General features: G+C 44.8%; 1 protein-coding gene across 5 annotated transcripts in view; it reads right to left on the bottom strand.

The window, feature by feature from the left end:
- The window catches only part of plppr1 (phospholipid phosphatase related 1), a 164032-nt gene extending 149604 nt beyond the window's left edge, over positions 1 to 14428 (bottom strand). For 2 of the 5 annotated variants that reach the window (XM_070888365.1, XM_070888362.1), the window contains exons 1-2: positions 14128 to 14426; positions 11014 to 11133 (exon numbers count right to left, since the gene is read on the bottom strand). In XM_070888365.1, coding sequence (XP_070744466.1) covers positions 11014 to 11079 — 66 coding nt within the window. In that variant the 5' untranslated portion in view covers positions 11080 to 11133; positions 14128 to 14426. Of the gene's footprint in view, positions 1 to 11013; positions 11134 to 12327; positions 12406 to 14127 lie in introns of those variants that run through there. The other 3 variants (XM_070888366.1, XM_070888364.1, XM_070888363.1) reach the window with 3 other exon arrangements.
- Between the last annotated feature and the right edge of the window lie 4588 nt (positions 14429 to 19016).

Raw genomic sequence — 19016 nt, 5'->3', positions numbered from 1 at the left:
TCAATCTGTATTACGTGCTTAAGTTCTGGAGTGGGACTTGAACTCACAATTGCTTGTCTCAGGTGCAATGGGCCATGTAGCTGATGGCGGTATTTCTCTTTCTTGCATGCTGGTTTCCTGAAACTTCTTAATTCCCATGGACAGCGAATGAGAAGCTGCTGCTTACTGGGTGTAGCAGCATTTAGTAAATTCTCTTTAAGCAGAGGTAATAAGTACAGAATGTATGAGTCAATGCATCAGCGGTTTGATGTTACATAACTTGGACAGGACTCTTTAAGCTGTTCTATATTTAGGGCAGGTTTTCTCCAGGTACAAATCAATGTTAGATTTCCTGTCAGACTAAATCCCGGGTGGAAAAAATCCAAAGCAACAAGAACTTAGCGCTGAGCTAGATTCTACAGACGGAAGTGGATCTCCAAGGTACAGATTGACTCCCAGGTCAATGACCTGAACCAAATTCATAGCAAGCAACTAACAACCTGTACAGTAAACCTTAAACATTCTCCATGCCAACAACAACATATAGCACCTTTAATGTAGTGAGATATCCCAAGGTACTTCACAGGAGTATTATGAGATGAAAAAAAATTGACACCGAACCGCATAAGGAGAAATTAGGGCAGGGCTTGGTCAAAGAGGTAGGTTTTAAGGAATGTCTTAAAGGAGGAGAGTGAGGTAGAGAGGCGGAGAGGTTTAGACAGGGAGTTCCATTAAATCTAAAAGCTAAGATGAATTCCTATAATGAACAAGTAAAATTTTTTTAAGTACTTATTAAAACAAAACTTTCCCTTAACTGAAAAGAATTCACTTTTTTTCCCACGAGTTGGCAATTGGTTGGGAGATTGGAGACTGAGAGCAGGGATAAAGGGAATGTACTGTGATTGGTGGGATTTAGCAAGTAATATTCCCCAGGGATCTGTCCTGGGCCCACAGCTTTTCACCATATATATTATATAGCATTTACAGCACAGAAACAGGCCATTCAGCATCTCCTTCTATTCCTTTCTCCCTTGTGTCTTTATCTAGCTTCCCCTTAAATGTATCTATACTCTTCGCCTCAACCACTCCCTGTGGCAGCAAGTTCCACATTCTCACCACTCTCTGGGTAAAGAAGTTTCTCCTGAATTCCCGATTTGATTTATTAGTGACTATCTTATATTTATGACCTCTAGTTTTAGACTCTCACACAAATGGAAACATCATTGACCTGGATGAAGGAATAGAGAGTTGTATATCCAAATTTGCAGATGACTCTCGGTTAGGAGATACAGTAAGTTGTACAGATGGGAGCAGGAAGTTACAACGAGTCATCAACAATCAACAGATTAAGTGAGTGGGCAGAACTGTGACCGATAGAGTTCAATGTGGGGAAGTTTAAGGTTGTCCACTTTGGATCTGAGAAAGACAAATCGGAGTATTTTCTTAATGGTGAGAAACTGGGAGCTGTGGGGGAGCCAAAGGGTTTGGCTGTCCATGTGCACAAATCAGTAAAAGCTAGTGGGCAGGTACAAGAAGTCATCAAACATGCTAATGGAATGTTGGCCTTTATCACAGGAGGGTTAGAATTCAAAAAGTGAAGAAGTGATGCTTCAGTTGGACAGAGTCTTGGTCAGAACAAATCAGGAGTACTGCTTCAGTTTTGGACAGCCAATTTCAGGAAAGATAATATTGGTCTTGGGAGGAGTACAGTGCAAATTCACCCAGGGCTTAGAGGGTTAAATTATGAGGACAGGTGGCATAAACTTGGTTTGTGTTCCCTTGAGTTTGGACAGTTGGGTGGTGATCCAGTAGAAGATTTTATAATGATAAAAGGATTCAATAGGGATACAGAGAAACTATCTCATCTGATGAGAATCCAAAGAAAGGCTGACATTTATACAGCGCTTTTCACGACCACCGGACATCTCAAAGCATAAGACGGCCAGTGAAGTACTTTTGGAATGTAGTCATGGTTGTAATGTGGGAAGCAAATCCAGAACAAGAAGGGAATCTTAAAATTAGAGCTCGGCCGTTTAGGAGTGAAGTGAAATCAAGAAGCACTTTTTCACACACAGGACAGTGGAATCTGGAACTCTCTCTGCCAACAGGCTGTGGATTCTGGGGGGCAATTGAAAATGTCAAGGTTGAGGGATCGATACATTTTTGTTGTGCAAGGGTATCGAGGGATATGGAGCAATTGGCCGAACTGAGATACAGATCAGCCATGATCTAACAGTGTCGGCTGTGGCTCAGTGGGTAGCACACTTGCTTCTGAATCAGAAGGTTATGGGTGCAAGTCCCACTCCAGGGACTTGAGCACATAAATCTAGGCTGACACTCTAGTGCAATGCTGAGGGAGTGCTGCACTGTCAGAGGTGCTGTCTTTCAGCTGAGACATTAAACCGAGGACCTGTCTGTTCTCTCAGGTGGACGTAAAAGATCCTATGGCACTATTTTCAAAGAAAAACAGGGGAGTTATCCCTGGTGTCCTGGTCAATATTTATCCCTCAATCAACATAACAAAACAGATTATCTGGTCATTATCATATTGCTGTTTGTGGGAGCTTACTGTGCGCAAATTGGTTTCCCACGTTACAACAGTAACTACACTCCAAAAGTACTTCATTGGCTGCAAAGCCCTTTGAGATGTCCGGTGGTCCTGCTATATAAATGCAAATCTTTCTTGTTCTTTAACTGAATGGCAGAACAGGCTCAAAGGGCTGAATGGTCTCCTCCTGTTCCTATGTTGATAGTTGGTCCAGAAATGATCAAATGGGAACAATGTTATATCTGACTACGGTATAGATTTCACAAGCTAGCAGTGATGGAGGGAATGCCATGCTGGGTATGATCTGTGCTCCATCCATGCCCAGCACTACACCGGGAGTGCTCATTCATAAAATCTGTACAGCAGTCCAATGGCCGATTAACATTCCAACTAAATAGAGTCCAAAAGCAAGGAAATTATGTCAGAACTTTTATAAATCACTGGTTAGGCATCAGCTGGAGTACTGTTTCCCATTCTTGGCACCACACTTTAGGAATGATGTCAAGGCCTCGGAGTGGGTGCAAAAGAGATTTACCAGAATGGTACCAGTTCTGAGGATCCTCAGTTCTGTGGAGAGACTAGGAAAGCTAGGGTTGTCCTCCCTAGAGCAGAGAAGGTGAAGGGAAGATTTAATAGAGGTGTTTAAAATTATGAGGGCTCGAGTAAATGCTGGCAGGAGGGTCAATAAGCAGATAATTGGCAAACAGAACCAGGGGGGAGATGAGGAGATATTTGTTTTACGCAGAGAGTTGTTATGATCTGGAATGCACTGCCTGAAAGGGTGGTGGAAGCAGATTCAATAATAACTTTCAAAAGGGAACTGTACATATACTTGGAAAGGCAAAAATTGCAGGCCGATGGGGAGAAAGTAGGGGAATGGGACTAGTTGGATAGTTCTTTCAAGGAGCCAGTACAGGCATGGTGGGCTGAAAGAATCTTACACTACAGATGGAGACCAATGCAAATCTATGCCTACTAAGGACTGGCTTGAGAATGGCCAAATTAATGTCACACGGGACCTTCACAACCAACAGAGCAAGGAGACTTGCATTCAGTAATCCGGAGTGGATTTGAACCCAGCTCCAAGAGCTGAAAAGCCAATGTCTATCCCATTGTACCACCCAGTTTTCCATAATGTCCCTCACTCCAGCCTGATCCATTTTTGAGAAGTGGGCCTCGTGATCATACTGCCTGCAGACGAGTGCCTTGGGTCAGCCCACCAACTCCGGACCACTGCAATTATCAGGGGCTTAAGTCGCACCCCAACAGTTTTGGGGTGCTTTGCTCCATTTCTACCGGGCGGAAGGCCCCAAAATCCACAACCACTGCCCCCACCCCCACTCCCCACGATTCTTGTATGAGCTTCACCCTTGCCCTATTTGCTAAATCCTCTCCAGCCACACATTCCAGTTCCACTAACTCTGGATGGCTTGTTCCATACTTCTGTGGATCCACTATCAGAGACCGTTCTTTCAGCCATTATCCCTCTGCACTCTGAAACTCTCTTTTAAAGCCTTTTCGATAGGTGTTGCCAACCCCATAGAATTATCCTGGATTTTCCAGGAATTAAAGATTCATCTCCTGGATACTAAACCAAGGTAGAAAAATCATAGGGGCATTAAAAAAAATTGACTTTCATTTTCTTTGAACACTTTTGTTTATTAGTTATCTACTTATTAGTGGTGGGAGAAGAAAGACTGTTTGATGGGGCACGTCGGTTCGAGGCAGGAGGTCATGTGACAAAACCTCGAGGAATATGTCCAATCAGAGTTGGTCTCCCAAGATCATGTCATCTTGCTGCCACTCAACTTGACTTCCAAAGCCTGCCCCATTCTTTCAGTCTTCCAGTTTATTACTTCCTGCTCAATATCTGCTTCTCACCTTTGTGAAGCACGTAGAATTGTTAGTCGTTGACCGTGAGAGGTTAGTGAAGTCGAAGGAGTTAGATGAGGTCCTTACTGCTAGGGGGATCAAGGGGTATGGCGAGAAAGCAGGAATGGGGTACTGAAGTTGAATGTTCAGCCATGAACTCATTGAATGGCGGTGCAGGCTAGAAGGGCCGAATGGCCTACTCCTGCACCTATTTTCTATGTTTCTATGTTTCTAGGACATTTCACTGCTCTGACGCTCTGCATCTCACAAGAAAACCAGCTGACAAAGTGAAATAACCTGCACTCGACAATAAAGCATGGCCATAAAGACGAATATTATTTGTTTCTTTCAGAGCTCTGTTCTTGAAGCAAGTCCCCCGCTTAGTAATAAACTCGGACAACCAAAGCAGGCTCAATATCACACACTTTGGTCCAGATTCGAACTCCTAGAGCAGTGTGGCTCTCGCCCTCTTCTGTTGTTACGTTGATGTTGTACCAGTGGGTACATTAACAACTTGCCCCCTCCCCCCAGGGGCGAAACTGGCGTTCTGACGATAGGTCACCGACCTGAAACGTTAGCTCTGTTTCTCTGTCCACAGATGCTGCCCGACCTGCTGAGGTTTTCCAGCATTTTCTGCTACTATTTCAGATTTTCAGTATCTGCAGTGCTTTGCTTTTGTGTTAAAAGATTGACCGCTCATTATACAAACCTACTCATTATCACTTCCGTCTAAATCAATGCGAGTGAAAATTGGGCAATTTGCACAATGGGCAGCCGGGTTTCACATCTGGGTGGGGTGAGGGGCCAAGTTGAAAATGGGCCTCCAGATAATGGGAGCACCGAGAGTCAGCGAATAATAGTGTCAGCTGGGGCTCCGTGGGTAGCATTCTTTCTCTGAGTCAGAAGGTATCCAGGGACTTGAGCGCAAAACCAGGCTGCCAGTCTAATGCAGTGCTGTGGGAGTGCTGCACTGTCAAAGGTGTCGTATTTCAGATGAAACATTTAAGCCGAGGCCCTGTCAACCCTCTCAGGTGGATGTAAAAGATCCCATGGCCACTATTTTAAAGAAGAGCAGGGGAGTTCTCCCTAGTGGCCTGGCCAATATTTAGCCCTCAACCAATATTACGAAACAGATTATTTGTTCATTATCACATTTTCTGCTTGTGGGAGCTTGCTGTGCATAAACTGTCTGCTGTGTTTCCTACATTACAACAGTGACAACACTTTAAAACTCTCCAGCATCTCGCACCTCTCTATTTCTGCAACCTCCTCTAGCCCTATAACCTTCTAAAATCTCTGTGCTCCTCCAACTCTGGCCTCTTGTGCAAACCACACTTCCTTCGCACACCATTGACGGCCTGCCTTCAGCTGTCTAGCCCCTCAGTTCTGAAATTCCCTCCCTAAACCTCTCCACCTCGCTTTCCTTCATGAAGGCAACACTCATTAAAACCTACCTCTCACCAAGCTTTTGGTCACCTGTCCTAATGTCTCCTTCTTTGGCTCGGTGTCAAATTTTGTCTGATTACACTCCTGTGAAGTGCCTTGGGACGTTTACTAAGGTAAAGGTGCTACATAAATGCAAGTTGTTGTTGTTTGTTGTTACTCACTAATACGGCACATAATGAGAGATAGGCATTGTCTGCACTGTCTGCACTGTTGCAAATACAATATGGATCTGAAAACTTATGAGTTCAATTTAGTGCTATAAATCGAGCTTTTACTGCCGAGCTGCATTCATTTCTCATCCTTGTCAAAAGACATGTATGGCATCTTGACAACCAATTGTCGTAAGCATGGAAGGAGTTATTAGTATGATCAATAATAGCTTCGAGAATCTAAAAACACAGAACTGCTCACATAACTCCTGGGATCTCTCCAATGATTAGAAATGTATATTCTCTAAATCTAAGGGGTATTAATATTGCACAATAAGCTACCATGACAAACTCTGCCTGCAGCCAGGTTGCGTAAGCAAAATAGATTCTTTTGTAAAAGTGCATCGTGCAGTATTTGGTTGTACATCGTTTAAGAGGCAGAATATGAAATGAATAAAACTCACTTGGACTTGCCCATTTGGCTAGCAGGTTATAAAAAGGATCTACCAGCACACATCAGCCTCTTTCAAATGTTTCAATTCAAAAATATACATCCCACTTCTGAGTAAAAACAATTTTATATGTTGAAGAAAGATAGATTTGCATTTATATAGCGCCTTCCATGACCTCAGGATGCCCCAAAATGCTTTAGAGCCAATGAAGTACTTTTTGAAGAGCAGCCGCTGTTGTAATGTAGGGAGGCGCAGCAGTCAACTTGCGCACAGCAAGCTCCCACAACCAGCAATGACCTACATGACCAGATAATCTGTTTTAGTGGAGCACTTTGAAGATCTCCTCAATTGAGACTCTGCCTTTGACTCGAGTGTTCTCGACTCCATCCCACAGCATGCAACCTGCCACCACCTCTGTGAAACTCCAAAGCTGCACGAGGCAGGCAAAGCCATAAAACAGCTCAAGAATAACAAGGCTACGGGGGCGGAGAGGCACTGTTGGCGCGGATACATGACCTCATCGCTCTCATTTGGAGGGAGGAGAGTATGCCGGGAGATCTCAGAGATGCAGTGATCATGTCCATTTTTAAAAAGGGGAACAAATCCGACTGCAGAATCTCCCTGCTACCAACCACTGGGAAGGTTGTCACTAGAGTTCTCCTCAACCATCTTCTCCCTGTGGCTGAGGAGCTCTTCCCGGAGTCGCAGTGCGGATTTTGTCCCCTACGGGGAACAACGGACATGATCTTTGCAGCACGACAACTGCAGGAAGCAGCGCCAGCCCTTATACATGGCCTTCTTTGACCTTACAAAGGTCTTTGACACTGTCAACCGCAAGGGTCTATGGAGCATCCTCCTCTGTTTTGGATGCCTCCGAAAGTTTGTCAACATCCTTCGCCTGCTCCATGACGACATGCAGGCTGTGATTCTTACCAGCGGATCCATTACAGACCCATTTCACGTCCGGACCGGGGTCAAACAGGGCTGCGTCATCGCTCCAACTCTCTTCTCAATCTTCCTCGCTGCCATGCTCCACCTCACTGTCGACAAGCACCCCGCTGGAGTGGAACTAAACTACAGAACCAGTGGGAAGCTGTTTAACCTACATCGCCTCCAGGCCAGGTCCAAGATCACCCAAACCTCTGTCGTTGAACTGCAATACACGGACGACGCTTGCATCTGCGCACATTCTGAGGCTGAACTCCAGGATATAATCGATGTATTCACCAAGGCATATGAAAGCATAGGCCTTACGCTAAACATCCGTAAGACAAAGATCCTCCACCAGCCTGTCCTTGCCGCACAGCACTGCTCCCCAGTCATCAAAATTCACGGCGCGGCCTTCGACATCGTGGATCACTTCCCATACCTCGGGAGCCTCTTGTCAACAAAGGCAGACATTGATGTGGGGATTCAACATCGCCTCCAGTGCGCCGGTGCAGCTTTTGGCCGCCTGAGGAAAAGAGTGTTCGAAGACCAGGCCCTCAAACCTACCACCAAGGTCATGGTCTACAGGGCTGTAGTAATACCCACCCTCCTGTATGGATCAGAGACATGGACGATGTACAGAAGACACATCAAGTTGCTGGAGGTATATCACCAACGATGTCTCCGCAAGATCCTGCAAATCTCCTGGGAGGATAGACGCACCAACATCAGTGTCCTCACCCAGGCTAACATCCCCAGCATTGAAGCACTAACCACACTCGATCAGCTTCGCTGGGCAGGCCACTTAGTTTGCATGCCAGACACGAGATTCCCTAAGCAATTGCTCTACATGGAGCTCCTTCATGGCAAACGAGCCAAACGGAAACGTTACAAGGACACCCTCAAAGCCTCCCTGGTGAAGTGCAACATCATCACTGACACCTGGGAGACCCTGGCCGAAGACCGCCCTGGGTGGACAAAGTGTATCCGGGAGGGCGCTGAACTCTTTGAATCTCAACCCTGTGAGCGTGAAGAGGACAAGTGCAGGCAGCGGAAGGAGAGTGCGACAAATCAGTCTCACCCTCCCCTTCCCCCGACTAGGGTCTGTGGCTCTCGTGTCGGATTGTTCAGCCACCAAGGAACTCACTTTAGGAGTGGAAGCAAGTCTTCCTCGATTCCGAGGGACTGCCTATGAATGAATGAATGAATGAAATATTGGCCGGGACACCAGGGATAACTCCCCTGCTCTTCTGTAAAATAGTGCCATGGGATCTTTTTACATCCACTGAGAAGGCAGACGGGGCCTCGGTTTAATGTCTCATCTGAAAGACGGTACCTCCGGCAGCGCAGGTAGCAAGTTTGGGGCCAAGACTCAGCAGAGCTGGACCATTTGGGGAGAGAGGTCAATGCTTCCCTTGGCAAAGGAGGAAGGGAAATGAAATCAGATAAAGAATCACTGAAGGGGCTGCTGTCCCTACACACTTCCTGATCTGCCAGTTGGAAAGTCACATTGGCAGAGCTTCTGCAGATCACTTCATGGGCAAGTTCACATTGAAGAAGGCCCTTTATCCCATTTCCCCACCCTTCCAAACTACCAACCCCACTGTCTTCCCATTACAGCATTTATTTGTTTCTTAAATTAATCCAGTGTCCGAGCATCAATCACCCTCCGTGCAACCCGCTCTAAGTATTGATCTGTTTCTCTATTTCAAAATGTTTCCCCGACATCGATCCTAAATATGCCCTTCACAACTCTGAACCTTTATCATCCCGTCCCGCTGTTCTTAAAGAATTGTTTCAAGTTTACTTTCCCTAACCCGTTAAATCCAAAAGGACCCCTCTGATATTTGTTGTTTTAAAACTGAATAGGAACATAGGGACAAGAGGAGGCTATTCAACTCCTCGAGCCTGTTCCGCCATTCAATTAGATCATGGCTGATCAGTATCTTAACTCCACCTTCCCTCCTTAGTTCTGTAACCCTTAATACCCTTGCCTAAAAAATCTATCAATCTCAGTTTTAAAATTTTCAATTGACCTTCAGCTTCAACAGCATTTTGGGAGAGAGTTCCAGAGTTCCACTCCCTTTTGTGTGAAGACGTGCTTCCTGACATCACTCCTGAACGACCTAGCTCTAATTTTAAGGTTCGGGCCCCCTGTCTGGACTGTCCGTCAAAGGAAAAAGTCTCTCTCAAACTACCCTATTAATTCTATTAATCATCTTAAACACCTCAATTAGATCACCCCTTAATCTTCTGTACTTAAGGGAATACAAGCCTATCTATGCAATCTGCCCTCATAATTTAACCCCTATTAGTCCAGCCTTAGCTTATCTAGTTGTTCCTTATAGCCTTACCCACAGACCTCCATCTCTCTATCGCTCTGTCTCCGGATTCTGGATGGTCCTGATATGTTGCAGTCACGTGAACCATATGGAGTACTCCAGTAAAGACTAACCTGGACACCATGCAACGTCAACATGAATGATGGGCATTATATCAGGTAACATGAACCAGCATCCTATTTACTTTAAGGGCCATATCACACGAGTCAACTTACACACCTAGATCACTTTCAGCTTCCCCGTTGGGAAGTTCTATCCCTCCCATGGAGTATAATTGCCTCCTATTCTTACATTTCCCATGTGCAGTACTGTACACTCACTGTAGATAATAAAGGAAGCCTAGGGAAGAAAAAAAGCACAAAAAGAAACCCAACTATATTTTAAAACAGCGCTGAAGTGAAGCGATACATTTTTAATCAATGCACCTGTAATGCGTTTGCATATTAGGTACTATGGTAAGTCACATGTTTCTGACATTTTTCTGAAACCGTTTTATAAAATATATTATAGTATAACATCTCTCCCCCATCTCTTCCTGAATGTCAGCTGTGGCTCAGTGGGAAGCACACTTGCCTCTGAGTCTTTGAATCAGGAGGTTGTGGGTTCAAGTCCCATTTCAGGGACTTGAGCTCAGTAATCTAGGCTAACACTCCAATGTAATGCTGAGGGAGTACTGCACTGTTGGATGTGCTGTCTTTCAAATGAGACATTAAACTGAGGCCCTGTCTGCCCTCTCAGGTGGATGTAAAAGATCCCATGACACTATTTTTGATGAAGAGCAGGGGAATTATCCCTGGTGTCCTGGCCAATATTTGTCCTTCAATCGACATACCAAAAACAGATTATCTGGTCATTATCACATTGCTGTTTGTGGGAGTTTGCTGCCGCATTTCCCACATTACAAGAGTGACTACACTCCAAAGGTACTTCATTGGCTGTAAAGCGCTTTGAGACGTCCGGAGGTCGTGAAAGATGCTATATAAATGCAAGTCATTCGTTCTTTTCTTTCTTTACCCTTCTCTAGACTGAACCAGATAAGTTTTAGGTTTCACAAGCTCCCAGCATACCCGAGGCTTTATTGCATGTGCCCTGCACGTCATTTCTGACCATGCCGCAATAGAAATTTCAAATTATTAGTTGCGTATACTTTGTCTCTTAAACCACCCTCCTTCCTCAATTCAGGTTTTGCTTGAATCGCACTTTTAGCAAGCCATGGGTTTCCTGCTGTTTTGAGCCAGACAGCGCAAAGAGAGAGACGAGCATTTAAATAGTCCTGTCGCACAGGATCATCCACTTACCTCCACAAATATGAAGCATGGAATGATGGAGTAACTCCTCTGAATATTGTTCACTTCCATAGCCATTCTGATTCATCAGATCACACTTGGAAGAGAGCTGAGTTTCAGAGTCTTTCACACCTGCAAATCACATAATGGCACATTAACCACTGCGTTCCTTCAATGTGCTTCATTTTAATCCAAGTTAGTGTTAACTCTAGCAAACCAAAGAGAAAATATTTAGCACTGTATGCAGAACTCCTCCAAACCTCCTATTACGTTGAGTCTCCAGCACAGAAACAGGCCATTCAGCCCAACTGCTCTATGCCGCTGTTTATGCACCACACGAGCCTCCTCCCACCCCTCTTCATCTCACACGATCAGCATGTCCTTCTACTCCTTTCGCCCTCGTGTGTTTATCTAGCTTCCCCTTAAATGCATCATATTAGTCTGGTGTTAGTATACAAGTCAATAAGATATAACATTGAAATGTAAACTGGTCGATCTTTGATAGAATTAACACAAAAATAAAAATAAAGAAAAACACTTTTGCTCACAAGTCGGAAATGAGGAGAAATTTCTTCTCAGAGGGTCGTGAATCATTGGAATTCTCTACCCCAGAGAGCTGTGGAGGCTGAGTCAATGAATATATTTAAGGCGGAGATAGACAGATTTTTGAATGATAAGGGAGTAAACGGTTATGGGGAGCAGGCAGGGAAGTGAAGCTGAGTCCAAGATCAGATCAGCCATGAACTTATTAAATGGTAGAGCAGGCTCAAGGGGCCAGTTAGCTTACGCCTGCTCCTATTTCTTATGTTCTTATGTAAGTCTAGTCTTGGTGATTCTGTCTTTTATAACATGGGTGTTCTAAACCAGTGCAGGAACAATAAATGGTCACTGGTTTCTAAAGTAGGTCGGGAATTGAACTGAAGTTCCCATTACCTGAACAAATGCCATGATTTCCACATCTATTCCATTCCTTTAAACAAAGGACAGAACTGAATGCTATAAATCAGTGAGCTGCATTTCCCTGCATCAGCGACATGTTTTCGCACATCAAAATAAAGTGAGAGGGCGAGATTTCTCCTTTAATGAAAAGCAAGTGATTGCCTGTGTTTTTATTTCATAATTAACAACCTACTAATGAAAGCACATGGACAGCTATCACATATTTAAAAGCCATGTGTTCCTGCCTTTTCGTTAGCAGTGCATTTATTATGGAGCAAACTAGACAGTCTCCCAATTTTTGAGAATTATTTGTCCTGAACTATATGTTCCTCTGTTGACTAAGTTTAGTGAAACAATAGACATGATTAGAGTTCAAAGTTCACCTACTTTATACGCTGGTCTGCTAAAATGAGCAAAATAAGGAATATCCGTCCCTTCAGTGAGTCATTTAAACACAAAGCAGCTTCAGCCTCTGTTCTTCTGCAGTCCACACACAGCCTATCCTGCAAACATCGACAAAAGTAATCTCCAACATTGTGAGCGCACAATGGAGTGCAAGAGATGGGAGCATTCACACGTGATATTTTTGGAGTGAACCGAAAACAAACAAGCTGAATCCACGGTAGCTGAACTGCGGGTGTAATCCTCAGAAAGGCATTAAGTTTATGTCAATTCACATTGCTGTCGAATAGCAATATTGGATTTAAAGCTACAGGGGTCCAAACCGTAGTGGAGTGTGCTCATTAAAACAGCGAGCCACTGGATTTTAATGTTCATTAATTTTCAAGGAGGGCACAGAGATTTAGTGTTGAAAATGTCTTATTTTAAAAGACACATTCTAGCTTTTGCCTGCTGGTCCCCTTGTACATATGTAAGGGCTGATTGAGAAAATCACTATTAAACACACAAAGGCTTCCAAGCACATCCATTATTGAGGCATTCTTACATGCAACCAAGGTAGGAGTAATGCATTTGATGGCTAAGCATTTCTTAATCTGCTTATTATTCTAAAATCTCATAGATATCGATAAACTTTATTATAAGCAATGCGTTCAAAACAGCAATGTCTAATTCTCACATCTCGAGCTAGCTCTTCTTCCAATAGAAATCACACACTGGGATTACCCAGCGCTGAAGGAGCAGAGACACTTTGTGTACCCCTTTGAGAAAGAACCCAGCAGGGGGCAAATGTAGGGCAACTGTAGTTACACATGCCCTACCCCCAATTCCATCTCTGAACTAATGGGGACCAGATCATGAAAGTATGAATCGATCACTGGGGGATGAATCCGCACGTCTCTCGGTAATTGTGTATGTGTGTGTGTGTGCGCGCACGGTTGTTGTGGAATCCAGGCTTTGCAAAATATTCAAACTAGACGGAGATGTGATAGAGCCTTGTCAGCTCTTTACTGAACTGAGAGGACCGTGCCGAGGTTAACCCAAAATGTCGCTTATTTATGCATAAGTAGAGAGAGAGGGGGTTTGCGGGACGGAGCAACCGCCTATTAATCAGCCAGAGATTAGTAAGTACTTGGTTAGAACTGTGCAGTGCAGTCACACAAAAAATAATAACAGGAGGATTCCGAGCTTCAGAGTTATCGCAGACACACAAAAAAATGAAGTTTCCCAAAAAGTTTTTCTTTTTTTTTAAAGATCCTTAAACAGTTAACGGTTTCCCCCTTTATGAGGAGAAAAAAAATGTAGTTTGGTTTATCGGTTTGACATTACAACGAAAGCAAAAGGCTTTGCAGAAATGTTCCTGGTCAAACAAGAGACACTGAGAGAGCGAGATGGGAGAACAGCAAACCATTCCGGTTATCAACAAAACAAAATAAACCAAAAAACAGCTACCTGAATCCACGAAAATAAAATTGGTTTATGTCCATATATTAGTCGTTTTAATATATTAATAGTAAAGCAATTTTATAAGACTGCACAAGCTATCGTCATTGCAATCTGGAACAATAGTAGGTGACAAAATATTAAACATGGCAATACTATAATCTTGGATGATTCGTTGCAGAAATAAAGCAGTTTAACAAGCATTGTTTGGTCTGCACAGCAGAGAATGCCTCTGTTGAGTGGTGGTGGAGAAAAATCTGGCTCCGCTTTAAGAATGTCTGGTCCCTCACAAACAAAAGAAGCGACAGGCGGAAGGAGGGAGCGAGCTCCGAGCTTATTCCTTACCTGTGTGAGTGCCACCCGCTGATCAGCGCCGTCCTGCCAAGCTGGTGCCGCGCCGAACGCTACCAGCCGCACCATCAGGGCAAGCCCCAGGAGCTGCTCCGCCAACGGAGCGAGAGAGAGGTTGCTGCTCTCAGCTGCCTTAATCCTCCCGGCAGCCCATCTTCACTCCTCGCTCATCGCCCGCACAGCAGCGGCACCATCCCACCAAACTGCCACTCCTTGCCACTCACGTCTCACTTCCTGTGTGGGGGGTGATGGTGGCTGAAGGAGGCGGGCTCACTGAGCCAGGCAAGTCGCAGAAGTTGCTCAAAACAGAATCTGCTCTCTCTCTCTCTCTCACACACACACACACACACACACGAGTTAAGAAAAGGACTGGAGTCCTGATCCATGACATGGCCCTTGCTGACCTCATCCTACCAATTCATAAAGTGGGCCAAAGAGCTTTTGGTGTTCAACACCTTTTTATTTAAAAAAACATTTTCGTTCCAAAATGCTTCTGAGTTATTCATTTTTGTACTACTGATTTAAAAAAATATATATCCAGAAACATTATGGATATATTATAAAAAGAAAAGACTTGGATTTATATAGCGCCTTTCACGACCACCAGACGTCTCAAAGTGCTTTACAGCCAATTAAGTACTTTTGGAGTGCAGTCACTGTTGTAACGTAGGAAACACAGCAGCCAATTTGTGTACAGCAAGCTCCCACAAACAGCAATGTGATAATGACCAGATCATCTGTTTTAGTAATGTCGATTGAGGGATAAATATTGACGAGAACACCGGGGATAATTCCTCTGCTCGTCTTCAAAATATGGCCATGGAATCTTTTACGTCCATTTGAGAGGGCAGGCGGTTTAACATCTCATCCAAAAGACAGCATCTCCAACAGTGCAGCACTCCCTCAGCACTGCACTGAGTGTTAGCCTAGATTTTTTTGTGCTCACGTCCCTGGAGTGCGACTTGAGCCCACAACCTTCTGATTCAGAGGCAAGAGTGCTACCCACTGAGCCATCCTCATAACAAAAATAATCTTAGGCCTAACTGGAAACAGGTGTAATAAAAACATAAAGGCCCTGAAATTGCAGTCGGTAGTGTTGCTCCGACCTCCGAACCAAATCCGCACTTACCTCGTGTGAAGGCCCAAGCGAAAACTTGCTTTGAAACGCTGCAGTGTTGAGTACTGTGTAGAGCCCCACGGATCCCAGGGGTGCACCATCATGTGTAAGCGTACCTGGGATCACATGGGACGGTGCTCCTTTCACTAGCCAATCAGGAAACATAGAAAGCCTCGTCTATTACAACTTCGAAATTAAACGGTGTGATACTAACCTTTTTTTTGGCAAGTACAATACTTTGCTTTAAAAAGCACAGGAAATACTTTGGAGTAAGTACAGTTATTAACTGAAAGACTGCAAGATTTTTAAAAAAGATTAAAACGATCTCACCCCTCAAACCGAGCTTTTACAGCTGGCTGGTAGGTTCTTTTACGTGTACAGTTTTGATTATTATACAATGTTCTCATCTGCTCCCCCCTCCCCCCACTCCTCCCCCTCCCCCCCCCCCACCAACCCCGACACTGTGAAAACAGGATCCTGCGCCCAGTTACACGTTCGATAAATTTTTCAGCGTAATTGATGTGCGGTTGGTGGGCAATGAGCCCAACTTCTCGATTTCAATGAGAACTTCAAAGTCGAAGTGGTTCATCTGTCTATTCGGAACTTGACAGGTTGCAAGTTTGGGATTTCGCGCGTGCAGAAATCCCAACTTGCGATCAATTTCAAAGGCGGTATGAAAGTGTACTCTGAGAGGACTCTGAGATTACGCCATCATACCGACCGTAAATTAAGGGCTAAAGTGCTGGACGTACACATAGGAACAGGAGCAGGCCATTCAGCCCCTTGAGCCTGTTCCGCCATTCAATTAGATCATTGCTGATCTGTATCTTCTCGCCATCTACCCATCTTGGTTCTGTTTCCCTTAATACACCGCGGGGGAGGGGGGGCAGGGGTCAGTATCTGTAAAGAGAAAATAAGGTGAAAGTTTGGGCGTATTGTGCACCCTTCATTGACGTGAGCATTGGAAAAGTACATTGCCAAAATAATGGCCCAGAGTTTGCTGGAGCGGGGCAAATCACGGCGAGGGAGTAAATTGGATTATTTCCTCACCCTTCAGATGGTATTATTGCTGGAAGTGCGAGCTAATAACAGCGCAGCGAGGAGAACTGGGCATCTGTGACCTTCTGAACATCAGGTCTAATGGTCTATCTCCGAACCAATGGGAGTTAAGGACCGAGAAAGAAACGTAGGGAATGACGGAGAAGGAAATAGGGTGAATTAGAGTCAAATTAGATATAGAAGGAGGAATAAAGAGAGGGAAAGAAAAAGAATGCATTAAGAGAGAGAGGAAATAGTGACAGAAATGAGTCAAGGGTTATGGGGAACGGGCAGGAAAGTAGAGTTGAGGCCAAGATCAGATCAGCCATAATCTTATTGAATGACGAAGCAGGCTCGAGGGGGCTCATATGGCCTTATGTTCTTATGAGATCTCTGAGCTCCTCCTCTTGCTGGCCTCTTGCGCATCTCCGATTTTAATTGCTCCAATATTGGCGTCCTTGTCTTCAGCTGCCAAGGCCCTAAGTTTTGGAATTCCCTCCCTAAACCTCTCTGCCTCTACCTCTCCTTTAAGATGCTCCTTAAATCTACATCTTTGACCAAATTTTTGGTCACCTGTCCTAATATTTCCTTACATGGCAGGATGTGAAAGTTTGTCTGATATCGCCCCCTGTGAAGCACCTTGGGACGTTTTACTATGATAAAGGTGCTATATAAATGCAAGTTGTTGTTGTTATACAGACTAAACTAGTGTCCTGATTTATTTACAATTAAAAATAAATCACAGAAGCAAATAAGCAAGCAAGAAACTACAGCGTAATCCGCAGTTGATATTACAGCCGCTGGTATAACTGTTTAAAAAGAGTTCTTTCAGCAAACACTTAAGAGGACAATTTCTGGTAGTACAAACACAAAGAAAGTAGGACTTACATTTACAGCCAATGAAGCAAATTTTTCAGCATTCTCTTCATTTTCCCTGTTATACATCCAGAAGGTTCATCGAGCTCCACAAGCCACACTTGCATGTCAGCTGTGGCTCAGTTTTCTTTTGAAGTTGAACCATTCTCTTTAAAGCAGTGATTGCTGACTCTCTGTACTCCTTCAAGAGGGAGCTGGTCGATTCTTGACTGGGGCAGAAATTACATCATATAGAAGGTCAGTCTTTATGGAGAACACTTGGTCCGTGTGATCTCCTGGACTGGCTTCAATTGCCTGAGGGGGTCGGAGAGGAATTTTCCAGTGTATTTTTCCCCTAAGTGGCACTGGGTTTCTCTTTGATTTCTTGCCTCTCCCAAAGAGATGACATGATTGTGGGGTGGGCGGGAAGAGAGGGAGGAAGTGTTTAGTCATGATGGTCCAGCCAACTTGGGGTAGGCTTGCTAGGCCAGCATGTTGTGTCCTGCCCATCAATGTTGTACGTTTGTAAGCTATCTGTTAAAATGTTAATTGTCTTCACACCTTGGTAGACAGTGGAACGATTTATAACTTCCTGCTCATAACAGCGTGTTCATAATCCAAAATTGCATATTTCACTGGACAAATACTCTGTCCATTAACGTTTTTAGTTTATTCATTCACAGGATGTGGGCGTCGCTGGCAAGGCTGGCATTTATTGCCCATCCCTAATTTTCCCTCAAGAAGGTGGTGCTGAGTCACATTCTTGAATAAGTGGCACTTCAGAGGGCAGTTGAGAGTCAACCACATTGCTGTGGACCTGACCGGGTAAGGACGGCAGATTTCCTTCCCTAAAGGACATAAGTGAGCCAGATGGGTTTTTACGACAATCAGATAGTTTCATGGTCACCCTTACTGATATTAGCGTTTTAATTCCTGATTTATTTCCAGATTCATTAGCCTAGACCTCTGGCTTACTATTCCAGTAACATAACCACTATACCTACCCCTTAAATCAAGATGACTTCTCCGCCCCTAATTTCAGGGCATCCTTTATCAGCGAATTCATGGACAGCAATCTTGCCTAATTCACAAGATGGTGCAGGGGAGGGGCGAGTGATGCCCTTGCATGCTGGGCCTCTTTACAGATGCAAGATTGGACACTTGCAGGAACCCGGTTGGAATCATTGCCTGACTGACGGGCGGGATCGGGAATTCGGGAGGATGGAGGTCACAGAAACAATCCATCGAACGGCCTTGGGAAAGGAAACCCCTTCAAGGGAGAGGGTTCGGGGAAGCCCAATGGCCCAAAGTTTTCTCACCTCGTGACTCACCAGCCTCGTTCCTTGACTCCCCAACTCCCAAGCCCACCAGCACCCCCTCCCCCCCGCAAACCGACCCAGATTCCCAACCCCCGGTTGTTCCTGACACACCAGCAAGTCCCGGTTCTCTCTACGGGGCGACGGGGGGGTAGGGTGACGTCCCGGAGCCGGGGGCTTCATGTCTTCGACAGCCAGGGACATCATGAAGTAGAGAGGCCACAGCTGCGGCGGGAAATTAAAAGCATGGTTATCTCTGCCAGCCGGCAAGGCAGCCAACCCATATGGGAGTGAAGCAAAAAACATAAGAACATAAGAATTAGGAACAGGAGTAAGCCATCTAGCCCCTCGAGCCTGCTCCGCCATTCAACAAGATCATGGCTGATCTGGCCGTGGACTCAGCTCCACTTACCCGCCCGCTCCCCATAACCCTTAATTCCCTTATTGGTTAAAAATCTATCTATCTGTGATTTGAATACATTCAATGAGCTAGCCTCAACTGCTTCCTTGGGCAGAGAATTCCACAGATTCACAACCCTCTGGGAGAAGAAATTCCT

This window comes from Pristiophorus japonicus, chromosome 1, assembly GCF_044704955.1.
Source record: "Pristiophorus japonicus isolate sPriJap1 chromosome 1, sPriJap1.hap1, whole genome shotgun sequence".
NCBI classification, from domain to species: Eukaryota; Metazoa; Chordata; class Chondrichthyes; family Pristiophoridae; genus Pristiophorus; species Pristiophorus japonicus.
This window is presented reverse-complemented; position numbering and strand designations above follow the sequence as displayed.